At 64.9% G+C, this 12307-nt stretch overlaps 1 protein-coding gene and 1 long non-coding RNA gene across 4 annotated transcripts in view; one reads left to right on the top strand and one right to left on the bottom strand.

Moving 5' to 3' along the window:
• Window positions 1–12307, top strand: part of LOC142823440 (cGMP-dependent protein kinase 1-like) — a 43252-nt gene that overhangs the window by 4074 nt on the left and 26871 nt on the right. The window contains 5 exon segments of the mRNA XM_075914504.1: window positions 1428–1547; window positions 3649–3958; window positions 9343–9509; window positions 11447–11560; window positions 11703–11808. Of these exon segments, the coding sequence (XP_075770619.1) occupies window positions 1428–1547; window positions 3649–3958; window positions 9343–9509; window positions 11447–11560; window positions 11703–11808 (817 nt within the window).
• Window positions 9516–11143, bottom strand: LOC142823445 (uncharacterized). 3 transcript variants are annotated; one of them, XR_012898646.1, is made up of 3 exons: window positions 10521–11143; window positions 9869–10450; window positions 9516–9796 (listed from the first exon to the last, which is right to left on the bottom strand). It is a non-coding gene; the product is annotated as an uncharacterized LOC142823445 (long non-coding RNA). The 3 variants fall into 3 exon arrangements; XR_012898644.1 differs by having other exon boundaries at window positions 9516–9910; window positions 9983–10450; XR_012898645.1 differs by having other exon boundaries at window positions 9516–10046; window positions 10097–10450.

Raw genomic sequence — 12307 nt, 5'->3', positions numbered from 1 at the left:
GGCACAGCAGGCCGTGGCCCACCCCTGCCAGCGTGCCCAGTGCTCCAGCCCGGGAGAGGGGCCGGGGGCTAGACCAACCCAACTCAATCCGCCCAGCCAGGCCCTTGTCCAGCGGGGACATAAACCCCTCTAGGGATGGAGACTCCCCCCTCCCCAGGGAACCCAGCCCAGGGCTTCCCCCCCCCGCCCCGCCTAGGGGAATCCTTTGTCCTGATCTCCAACCTAGACCCCCCCTGCAACGTGAGCCCATCGCGCCTCGCTCTGCCCCCACTGAGCCCAGCCTCTCTCCAGCCCCTCTGGACCCCCGGCAGGGAGCTGCAGGCTGCTCTCAAATCCCCCCTCCCTCTGCTCTTCTGCAGACTGAACAGACCCAAATCCCTCTGTGACGGCCGGTCGGGTCCCCCCGACCCTGCACCCCCGGAGCAGCCAGAACAGGCTCCGCCGGCCGGTAGAACAGGGGGGTTCTTGCCCCTCCGGGACAGCCCAGCACAGACGGGACGGGGCTGCAGGAGTCAGGCCAGGACCCCTTGGGGTGGGTCCCTGGGCCCCTAGATTCCAGCCCCCTCCCTAGGCTGGTCCCTGCATGAATCCAGCCCCAGACTGCCCCTCCCCCAACTCTCCCTTCCCTAGTCTGACCGGTTGGGTCTTTGTCTACCTGGCTTAGGCAGCCCCCCGCTGGGCCGTGCTCACAGGCAGAGGCCAGTAGGGGTCAGTCACAGCCCACAGCCCAAGCACCGCACCCAGCACGGGGACTGACACTGCAGCACCACTTGTGGGTGAGTCCGTGGGAACCGCACCTCCCCGCACAGCGGGATCCCGGGATGCAGAGCAGACAGCCCCCCTACGCCACACCCTCAGCCTCTCCTCCTAGGCCATGTGCTCCAGCCCCCGAATCAGTCTGGTCGCCCTTTGCTGGACCCTCTCCAGTGCGTCCACATCCTTCCTGTAGTGGGGGGCCCAGAACTGGACACAATACTCCAGACGTGGCCTCACCAGCACCGGATAAAGGGGAATAATCACATCTCCTAATGCCCCTAATATGCCATTAGCCTTCTTGGCTACAAGGGCGCCCTGGTGACTCATCTCCAGCTTCTCACCCACTGTAACCCCCAGGGCCTTTTCTGCTGAACTGCTCCTTAGCCAGTCGGTCCCCAGCCTGTACCAATGTTTGGGATTCTTCCTCCCAAGGGCAGGACTCTGCACTTGCCCTTGTTGAACCTCTCTAGGTCACTCTGGACCCTCTCCCGGCTTTAGAAAGGCTCCAGCCGTGCCCCTGGCCCGAGCGCCTGACCTCAGTCCTGGGCAAACGGGCTGAAGGAATAGGAGTCGAGAGCATCGTGGTCAGCTCTGCAGGCGGCACAAGGCTGGGGTGGGCGGATTGCCCACACTTGGGGGCACAGAGCTGAGATTCAGTGGGGCCCTGACAGGTTCGGTGGCTGGGCTGCAGACAGTGAAGTGGAATTCAGCACGGACGCCAGGTGCCGCCCTCGGGAGGAAACCCCAATGCACGGACCCGGCCTGGGCGGGGACTGGCTGGGCAGCACAATGTGAGTTCTCTGGTGAAACTCCCTAAATCCCGTTTCTCCACATGGGCACCGCATGTAGCCAGAGCGCTTTCATGGCCGGCTGTGTGCCTGTCTTCAGCAAAGCCAAAAGATGGAAGCGACGCCCGGCTGGCTTGCTGCCCCATAGCATTCGCTCCAGAGGGGACCTGTGCATCTCCACGTGCTTTGTGGAGTTTGTTTGCCATTCAAAAGCGTGCAACATTCTGCCTCTGGTCTGTACTTTGCAGGCCTACTGGGGCGGGGGGCAGTTACTGCACAGTAGGGTTCTCTAGGGAGGGAGTGGAATTGTTATGCTTAAACGAAGCACACGAGATCTTTTCTAGGGGAAAAGGCAGTACGCCGCATGGACTGAGAATACAACAGTTGCATAGGCTTTTCAGTCACACACACACACACACACACACACACACACACACACACAGTCCCGCCAGATCAATCTAGTGGCCACCCAGATCGATCACGGAGGGGGAGCAGGGCCTTTGTCAGTCACGATCAGATGCTCTCCTGGAGTTGGTGGCAGGACGAACCCGAAGTTCCATAGCCAGGCACCCTGCTGTTCTCAGCCTTTCCTGTGTCGCTGTCTGTGGATTCCGCTGTCAGCCCGTGACCGGCGTGTTACCTTGTTGATGTCAGTCATTCCCAAACATCTCCAGAGCTCATCCTGTAATCAATCGTCTTTTAGGGGTGCCAGCTCCACTTTAGGGCTGTCAATCTGCCAACCCGGTCACTCCTTGGCCATGGGTACGCACTGGTGGGAACTGGTGGTTTTTCTGACGCCAATCAGTCTGTTTTCACCCATGCTCATCTTTCCTTCTTTGGCCATCTGGTTCTGAGCAATAACCTTCGCACCTTTATCTCGACACACACATACCACTTCCACACAAACAGTCTTTTACAAGGCCTTTCGAAGAGAAGCATGACGTTAGTGTCTCATATTGGGCAAAGCAAGAGGCATTGTAAATCAAACCATTAAAACTTCAGCCTTCGACATCCCTCTAGTCTCATTAACATAGACACAGAACCAAAACTCTATTTCCTTCCTTACTAAACTCACCTAACTTTAAAACGAAAGGGAATACAATGCTAACGTGCCTGTACATTGCACCATTCTTAAACCTACAAAATACAAATACAAAAAGAATAAAACTTTCAGTCCTAACAGAATCTCCATCCCTAGAGGTGTTGAAGTGCCGGCTGGACTAAGCCCTGGCTGGGATGATGGAGTGGGGGCTGGCCCTGCTTTGGGCAGGGGGTGGACTCTACCCACCCTGGGATTCTGTGAGCTGCCCTGGGGCCTGGCAGGTCAAAAGGACCCCGGGTTCCCTGCCACCACCGTGGCTACTGCAGCAGCAGTTGGAGGCCAGGCCCCTTAAATCGCCACCTGATTGGTGCACTTGGGCAGCGCTGGAGGGCTGGTGGGGCAGGTTAGCCCCCAGTCCCTCCCCTTCCACCAAGGCCCTGCCCCTTGCGGGAGCATGGAGCCGACACCCTAACCTTTCCACGGCCAGCAATTCCGTCACCCCCCCCATCCCTGGCAAGGTTTGTCAAAGCCGAGTTCAGTGGGCACTGAACAATGGCAGGTGCAGACCCTGCAGCCTTTTGCTCCTCCCCCTCCTGAGTTTATTTCTGACGCCATGTCCCGTGCCTCTGCCCCAGGCACGGGCTGGCGACGGCGCGTCCTGCTGAGCCACCCACACGCCCGGTGTCCAGCCTCCCCAGACCCTTTTGATGCTCCCCACTGGCTCCGGCTACTGGCCAGCGAGGCCTCTTCCCCGCGCCGCTGGCGGCTGCCCCGCATCTTGAGCGATTGCGCCCTTGTGTGCTCCAGCACATGTGGGCTCCTTGTGAGCCATGGCCCCAGGCCAGATTCCCGGGGGGGTCATGTTAATCGGCCCGGTGCAGACGAGGGTGTGAGGTGCAGCTGGTCCCTGAGGCGCTGCCTTGTGCACCAGGGCGTGCGCCGTGCCCTGGAGATGGGCTCCCTGCGTGACATGTTGGCGGAGGGGCTGCCGCAGGGGTCCCTACGGGCGTGTGACACTCCAGTAGCGCCCTGCGGGAGCCTCACATCCTCCTCTCCCCACAGCCACAGGCGAGGCACCGGAGAGCAGCGGGATGCTGGAGAACAGCGGGGCCCCGGAGAGCAGTGGGACGCCGGAGAGCAGCAGGGCTCCAGAGAGCAGGGGGGTGCTGGAGAACAGCGGGGCTCCGGAGAGCAGGGGGGCGCCGGAGAGCAGCGGGACACTGGAGAACAGTGGGGCTCCGGAGAGCAGGGGGGCCACAGACCAGGCGGATGCGGACGGCGGACAGAGGCAGAGCCGGGCCCATCCCATCGTTCCCGAACCTCTCACTAGTGACACGGCCCTGCAGGTGCCCCCCGTGCCTATGTCAGCCAGGTAAGCCCTCGAGCAGGGCACAGACAGCCCAGGGGGCTCTGCCCCTCCCCCAGGGCACCCCAGCCAGCCGGCTCCTGCGTGGGTCAGGCTCCGGCAGGGCCGTGGCGAGGTTGCCAGGCCAGGCTGCTGGCAAAGGGAGCTCCCGGCTGCTACTACCCAGCTCCCGGAAGCGGCCAGCACGTCCCTCTCCCTGAGCGCCAGCTCTGCAGCTCCCATTGGCCAGGAACAGCGGCCAAGGAGAGCTGCCGGGATGGGGCATACGGGCAGGGCAGTGGGCAGAGCCGTCTGGCTGCCCCTCAGCCTCAGAGATGGAGGGACACGCTCCCTGCCCGGAGCCTGCACCCCGAACTCAACCCATCACCCCAGCCCCTGTCCCAGCCAGGTGAAAATGAGAGGGATTGGGGGATGGAATGAGCAGGGGTGGGGCCTTGGGGTAGGGGCGGGGCCTCAGAGAAGGGGCGGGGCCTCAGAGCAGGGAGGCGTCAGGGAAGGGGCAACGGAGCAGGGCCTCAAAGTGGTGGGTGCTCGGAGAAGGGGCAAGGGGGCAGGGCAGGGTGCTTGGTTTCAGCAGTCAGTGAGTTGGCAGCCCCAGCAGGGTCTCCAACGGGGCAGGGGTGCAGCAGGACAGGGAGGGCAGGGGGGTGCAGTGGGACGGGGAGGGCAGGGGGGTGCAGTGGGACGGGGAGGGGGTTGTGACGGCGCGTTGGGGGTTCCCCGTCTCCTGCACCCCGAAATGGCACAAACAGACTGCACCAGCCAGTGGAATTGAGGGTGGTTTATTGCTCCTCCAGCACAGCGCAGCACAGATGTAATCTGGTCACAGGAACTGGGCTAGGATGCCTCAGGCCCCCTTGAGATGGGGGAGACTGGGCCCCTAAACTCCAGCTCCTCTCCCTAGGCTGTCTCATCCATGCCCTCCGACAGCCAGCAACCAACTCCCTAACTTCCAGCCCTGCCCCCCAGCCAAGGCAGCATTCCACCTTCCTTTGTTCCTCTCCATGGGGGGTGTCTGGCCACTGGTTTGCATAGTGACTCATCCTGTTTTGCTGGGTCGTGGTACCCACAGCAGCCAGTGGGGGTTCCCCCAGAGCCAGCAGCATAGAAACCAGCCAGGTACCCCCACTACGTCACAGTTCTCCCCCCTCCGAGAGCGAACTGAGCAGGGTCACTCCGCTCGTGACCTAGGGAAGTTCGGGTCCTCTGCGTGGGAACCCGCCCTGGGGACATGGGTGCTCCCCTTGACTTGGGCCGGCCGTGGCGAGGCTCCACATGAGCTGGCTTCCCTCTGTCCACTCGCCGCCCCACTCCAGGGCGACTGGCACAGGCCTGTCCTCGGGGGTCACACCCACCCTTCCGCTGGCCTTGATCTCTGGCCGGGGTCTCTCGGGCCGGGGCCATGAGCCCAGCGAGCCTTCTCTGGACAGCCAGGGCGGCTTCCACCCCCGATGCTCCATCCAGGGAGGACTTCCCCTCCCATAACTCTCTCAGCCAGCCCAGAGGGTCCTCTATCTGGGGTAGAGACCCCCAAGCCGCTTTCCTCCTGTCTTGGGCCTTCCCGCCCCTCTGGCAGGAGTCACAGGACCGGCAGTACCGCTGCACGGCTGTAAAGATTCCCGGCCAATAGAAGTGCTGGAGCAGCTTCAGCCGGGTGCTCCGGATCCCCCGGTGGCCCCCAACGGGGACATCGTGGGCCAAATACAGCAGCTTGAGGCGATACTTTCGGGGGACGACCAGCTGCCGCTGGACACCCCATGCCCTCGCCTTCCTGGGGGGGAGCCACTCACGGAACAGGAGCCCACGCTCCCGCAGGAATCTCTCCTGGCCACCTCTCCCCCGGGGCTGAGCTGCACGGAGGCCAGCCTGGTCCCTCAGCCTCTGCAAGGAGGGGTCTGCCTGCACCTCAGCCTGGAATTCAGCTGCTGAGGCAGGGATCGGGACCTGTCCCCCACCTCTGCCTAGGTCCGGAGTCCCAGCCTGGCTGGACCCCGTGTCCACTGGGATGGGACCCTGAGGACGCTGCCAGGAGTCCTTCCCTGGACCCACGTTGTCAGCCCCCCGCTGGCTCTGGCTCCGGGTAGTGACTAGAGCCCGCTGGGATTCATGGGGCCACTCCTCTAGGTCGTTCCCCATCAGCACCTCGGTGGGCAAGTGCGGGTGCACCCCCACTTCCTTGAGGCCTTCCTTCGCCCCCCATTTCAGATGCACCCTGGCTACAGGCACCTTAAACGGGGACCCGTCTATGCCCTTCAGGGTCAGCTGCGCGTGGGGTAGTATCCGCTCCTGGGCCACTATGTCAGATTGGGCCAGAGTCACCTCCGCCCCCGTGTCCCAGAAGCCCGTCACCTTCCTACCATCCACCTCCAGGGGTATGAGGCACTCGCTCCGCAGGGGCCGTCCTGCCCCCACCCGGTACACGGAGGAATCCGCCTCCTGAGAATCAGACCTCCCAGGGGAGGTGCACTGAGCATCCTTCCCCTCTCTCTGAGCTGAGGTTTGCCTGCCAGCCCCTGCCTCTGGGGCAGCCTGCCCTTCCTCCCGCCCCAGCCAGTTAACCCTGGACAGTCCCCGGTCCTGGGACCTGGTGCACTGAGCCCTCTTGTGGCCTTTTTGCCCACAGCGATGGCAAGTTAGGCTTTGGGCTGTCTCTGTCCAGGCCCTGGCTGGTTCTCTGGGGCGCAGACGACCTGTTCCTTGGTCTCGCCCCGTAGTTGACTCCCTCCGTCGCTCAGCCGAGATCCGGTCTCTGCGCGGTTCCCTTTCTCTCCGGGACTCCCGTTCACACCCGGACCGGCTCTCCGTGAACTCATCCGCCAGTCTCCCGGCCTCCTGGGGGTTCTCTGGTCTCCGGTCCTTGAGCCACAGCCTCAGTTTGGGTGGGCACGCTTCATAGAACTGCTCCATCATGACCAGCTTGAGCAGCTCCTCTGCGGTCTGGGCTCCAACTCCAGACACCCACTTGCGGCAGTATTGCGCCAGGCGGGAGGCCAGGTCCACATAGGTCTCCCGTGGCCCTTTCTGTACCCCCCGGAACTTCTTCCTGTACATCTCGGGGGTCAGCCCGAACTTGTGCAGCAGGGCCTCCTTGACTCGGTTGTAATCCCCTGGCTGTAGGTCCTCCAGCTGACTGAGCACTCCGGCCGCCTCCTGGCTCAGTGCGGGGATGAGCTCCTGCAGCCAGTCAGCTGGGGGAACCCGTTGCAGTCCACAGGCCCTCTCAAAGGAGCTGAGGAACCCGTCTATGTCACCCATGTCCTTCAATTGGGCCACCACGAGCCTCTCCAAGTGGCTGGCAGCCCTGGGACCTTGGGGCCCATCCGCACTTGGCGCAGCCGGTGCCCCGCTGGTTCTCCGCTCTGCCATGGCCAGCTCATGCTGTCGCTGCCTCTCTCGATCTTGGCGCTCCTTCTCTCGGTCCTCTACTTCCAATTCCCTGATCCGCAGCTGGATCTCCAGCCGCCGCAGCTCCGCTGGGCTGGCCCCTGCCCTATATGGGCTACGGCTTGCAGGCCTCCCGGGAGACGCTGTCTCATCTCTCCGGTGGGTTCCAGCGCTCCTCCCCCTCTCTGAGCCTGACACACTCTCAGGGGGGGTCTGGCTGCTTCCCCTGGGGACAAGATCCTGGCCCTGTGGCTGGTCATTCTCTTCCAGCTGGGTAATCAGCTGGGCCTTGGTTGCTTTCCGCACAGGCAAGCCCCTCTCTCTGCACAGCCCCACCAGCTCTGCCTTCAAGAGTCGGGCGTAGGCCATCTGCCCGCTGGGCCCCTCGGTGCAGACTCACCAGTCTAGTGCTGCAGCGCCCCATGATTCCCAGGAACCGCTTCGCTCTGTCTCCAGCACGCCTGGCTCCAGGGCTCTTGCTTCTACTGCGCCTTGTCGCTTGCCGCTGGGAGCTTCATCCACGGGGTGCAGTGCATCCCACTCCTGACACCAGTGTGACGGCACGTTGGGGGTTCCCCGTCTCCTGCACCCCGAAATGGCACAAACAGACTGCACCAGCCAGTGGAATTGAGGGTGGTTTATTGCTCCTCCAGCACAGCGCAGCACAGATGTAATCTGGTCACAGGAACTGGGCTAGGATGCCTCAGGCCCCCTTGAGATGGGGGAGACTGGGCCCCTAAACTCCAGCTCCTCTCCCTAGGCTGTCTCATCCATGCCCTCCGACAGCCAGCAACCAACTCCCTAACTTCCAGCCCTGCCCCCCAGCCAAGGCAGCATTCCACCTTCCTTTGTTCCTCTCCATGGGGGGTGTCTGGCCACTGGTTTGCATAGTGACTCATCCTGTTTTGCTGGGTCGTGGTACCCACAGCAGCCAGTGGGGGTTCCCCCAGAGCCAGCAGCATAGAAACCAGCCAGGTACCCCCACTACGTCACAGGGGTGCAGCGGGACGGGGAGGGCAGGGGGGTGCAGCGGGACAGGGAGGGCAGGGGGGTGCAGTGGGGCAGGGAGGGGGTGCAGCGGGACGGGGAGGGCAGGGGGTGCAGCGGGACGGGGAGGGCAGGGGGGTGCAGTGGGGCAGGGAGGGCAGAGGGGTACAGCGGGACAGGGAGGGCAGGAGGGTGCAGTGGGGCAGGGAGGGGGTGCAGCGGGACGGGGAGGGCAGGGGGGTGCAGTGGGGCAGGGAGGGGGTGCAGTGGGGCAGGGAGGGCAGAGGGGTACAGTGGGACAGGGAGGGCAGGAGGGTGCAGTGGGGCAGGGAGGGGGTGCAGTGGGGCAGGGAGGGCAGGGGGGTGCAGCGGGACGGGGAGGGCAGGGGGGTGCAGTGGGGCAGGGAGGGGGTGCAGTGGGGCAGGGAGGGCAGAGGGGTGCAGCGGGACAGGGAGGGCAGGGGGGTGCATTGGGGCAGGGAGGGGGTGCAGTGGGATGGGGAGGGGGTGCAGTGGGGTGCAGCAGGACGGGGAGGGCAGGGGGGTGCAGCGGGGCAGGGAGGGCAGTGGGGTGCAGCAGGACGGGGAGGGCAGTGGGGTGCAGCGGGGCAGGGAGGGCAGTGGGGTGCAGCAGGACGGGGAGGGCAGGGGAGTGCAGTGGGGCAGGGAGGGCAGTGGGGTGCAGCGGGACAGGGAGGGCAGTGGGGTGCAGTGGGGCAGGGAGGGCAGGGGGGTGCAGCGGGGCAGGGAGGGCAGTGGAGCAGAGGTGCAGCAGGGCGGGGGGGGGGGGATGCAGTGGAGCAGGAGTGGGGTTATACCACTTAGGGGAACAGCCTGTGGCCTGCCCATGAGAGGACGCAGCTTCCGGCTGGCTCCCGTGGGCTCCGGGCCGTGGCAGGTGCCAGGACGGCCCCGCTCTGGCAGCCGCGTCCCTGCCCTGGGCTGCGGGGGCTGGGGCATTGCCTGCTGGGGGCGCGTGGGGGCCCCTGAAGGGACCTGCCCCCATCTCTGCCCCCCAGGGACTGCAGCCTGATCGCTGGGGCCGTGCAGCGCAGCGCCTTCCTGCGGCTGCTGGGCGAGGGCCAGACGGACGCCCTGGCACGGAGCTTCACGCCGGCCCGGCACAGCCCTGGGCACCTGGTGCTGGCCGAGGGCACCCACGGGGATGCCATGTACATTGTCGCTGGTGAGAGCCGGCCCTGCCTGGTGTGTGTGTGCCAGCCACATCCTGTGTGTGTGCCAGCCCTGCCCTGTGTGTGTGTGTAAGCCAGCCACATCCTGTGTGTGTGCATGACCTGCCCTGTGTGTGTGCCAACCACGCCCTCTGTGTGTGAGCCCTGCCCTGTGTGTGTGCCAGCCCTGCCCTGTGTGTGTGTGTAAGCCAGCCACATCCTGTGTGTGTGCATGACCTGCCCTATGTGTGTGCCAACCACGCCCTCTGTGTGTGAGCCCTGCCCTGTGTGTGTGCCAGCCCTGCCCTGTGTGTGTGCCAACCCTGCCCTGTGTGTGTGTGTAAGCCAGCCACATCCTGTGTGTGTGCATGACCTGCCCTGTGTGTGTGCCAACCACGCCCTCTGTGTGTGAGCCCTGCCCTGTGTGTGTGCCAGCCCTGCCCTGTGTGTGTGTGTAAGCCAGCCACATCCTGTGTGTGTGCATGACCTGCCCTGTGTGTGTGCCAACCACGCCCTCTGTGTGTGAGCCCTGCCCTGTGTGTGTGCCAGCCCTGCCCTGTGTGTGTGTGTAAGCCAGCCACATCCTGTGTGTGTGCATGACCTGCCCTGTGTGTGTGCCAACCACGCCCTCTGTGTGTGAGCCCTGCCCTGTGTGTGTGCCAGCCCTGCCCTGTGTGTGTGTGTAAGCCAGCCACATCCTGTGTGTGTGCATGACCTGCCCTGTGTGTGTGCCAACCACACCCTCTGTGTGTGTGCCAGCCACATCCTGTGTGTGTGCATGGCCTGCCCTCTGTGTGTGCCAACCCTGCCCTCTGTGTGTGCCAACCCTGCCCTGTGTGTGTGTGCCCTGCCCTGTGTGTGTGCCAACCCTGCCCTGTGTGTGTGAGCCCTGCCCTGTGTGTGTGCCAGCCCTGCCCTCTGTGTGTGTGCCAACCACGCCCTCTGTGTGTGTGCCCTGCCCTCTGTGTGCCAGCCCTGCCCTGTGTGTGTGTGTAAGCCAGCCACATCCTGTGTGTGTGCATGACCTGCCCTGTGTGTGTGCCAGCCCTGCCCTCTGTGTGTGTGCCCTGCCCTGTGTGTGTGATCCAGCCCTCCCCTAGCCACATCAGATGCACCATCAGGGGCTCATCCCCCTACACCTCCACTGCGTGATCCATGGGTCACGTGCCAGCAACGCCCCTCTGCCACATTGGCAAACCGGGCAGTCTCCGCGCCCGCTGCAGGTGAACGGGTGCCAATCAGACACCAGGAAAGGTAACACCCACACACCGGAAGGGAGGGGGAGGGGAACCTTCTTTGGGTCGGGGGCCCCTGAGCCACAGAAAAATCAGGTGGGGGGCCACACACAAGAGAGAAGGAAAACCCCACACCCCAACCCCTCGCTGCCATGGCCCCCGACTGTGAAGGGGACGCGAACACCAGAGCTGGGGTGCCCAGCCTAGTTGAGTCTGTGTGCTGTGGGGAGGCCGTGGGGGGCTGGAGTGCCAGCGTGGGCTCCCCAGTGCTGGTGGGGGCTGAGCCTTGGAGGTGGGATTCTGGCAGGCCAGGGCCGCATCCAGCTGCCGGGCCTGAGGCTCGCCACCCCTGCTGTGGGGACAGACTGTGACCTGCGGGGCCGCTCAGCGCTGGCTTTGAAGGCAGCCAGCCTGGTCCAGGCCGAACTGGAGTCGCTAGCAGCTTAGTGCTGAAGACGGGTGTCAGCGGGGTGACGCAGTGCAAAGGCCATTCCCCCCGCTCTGGATAGCCACATCTCCACCCCGCTGCTGCGGAGCCGCTCCCACCCTGACGCGATCCGCCTGCTCCCGCCCAGCCCGTGCCCAGCCAGCCGAGGCCGTGGCCCCAGTGGTACCCCTGAGGCGCGTGCCCCAGTCAGTGCGGGGCTCCTCGCGGGTCCTGCCCCAGGCAAGGCGGGGCGGGGACGTCGTCCCACTTGGGGGCCTTTCCTCTGCAGAGGGAGAGCTGGGCGTGACCCAGCGCGGCCGCCACCTCCGCACGCTGCTCCCGGGGGACGTGTTCGGGGAACTTGCCATCCTGTACGACTGCAAGCGCACGGCCACGGTCACAGGTGAGGGCTGGCGGCCTTGGCTCCGCCCCGGCTGCCTGAGCACAGCCCCGGCCCCACGGTGCCCCCCGCCCTGCCCCCTCGCAGCCGGGTCCTGTGAGAGCTGGGACCCTCCCCGCAGCCCCCGGCTAACTCTTGTCCCCAGCGCTCACCCAGGTCCGGCTCTGGGCCATCGACCGGCAGAGCTACCGCGCCATCGTCACCAGCCAGGCCAAGCGCCGGCGGGCAGAGATCCTGGACAGCCTCAGAGAGTGAGGGGGGGCAGCCCGTCGGGGGGTGCCCATGGGGGCAGGGTCTGTTGGGAGCAGGGAGAGAGTCCATAGAGGTGGGACAGGGGAAAAAGGAGGGCCCATGAGGAGTGGGTGGGAGCACTCATGGGGGGCAGGGCCCATCAGGAGCAGGGGCGGAGCGCCCATCGGGAGCAGGGGGGGAGCACCCATGGGGGGCAGAAGAGGGCAGGACCCATGGGGGACAGGGCCCATCAGGAGCAGGGGGAGCGCCCATGGGGGACAGAAGGGGGCAGGGCCCATGGGGGGCAGGGCCCATCAGGAGCAGGGGGAGCGCCCATGGGGGACAGAAGGGGGTAGGGTCCATGGGGGGCAGGGCCCATTGGGAGCAGGGGGGAGCGCCCATGGGGGGCAGGAGGGGGCAGGACCCATGGGGGGCAGGGCCCATGATGAGCAGAAGGGAGGAGTGGGACCCATGGGGGGCAGGGCCCATGGGGGGCAGGAGGGAGGAGCGGGACCCATG

This window comes from Pelodiscus sinensis, unplaced genomic scaffold (assembly GCF_049634645.1).
Source record: "Pelodiscus sinensis isolate JC-2024 unplaced genomic scaffold, ASM4963464v1 ctg111, whole genome shotgun sequence".
Classification (NCBI taxonomy): Eukaryota; Metazoa; Chordata; order Testudines; family Trionychidae; genus Pelodiscus; species Pelodiscus sinensis.
This window is presented reverse-complemented; position numbering and strand designations above follow the sequence as displayed.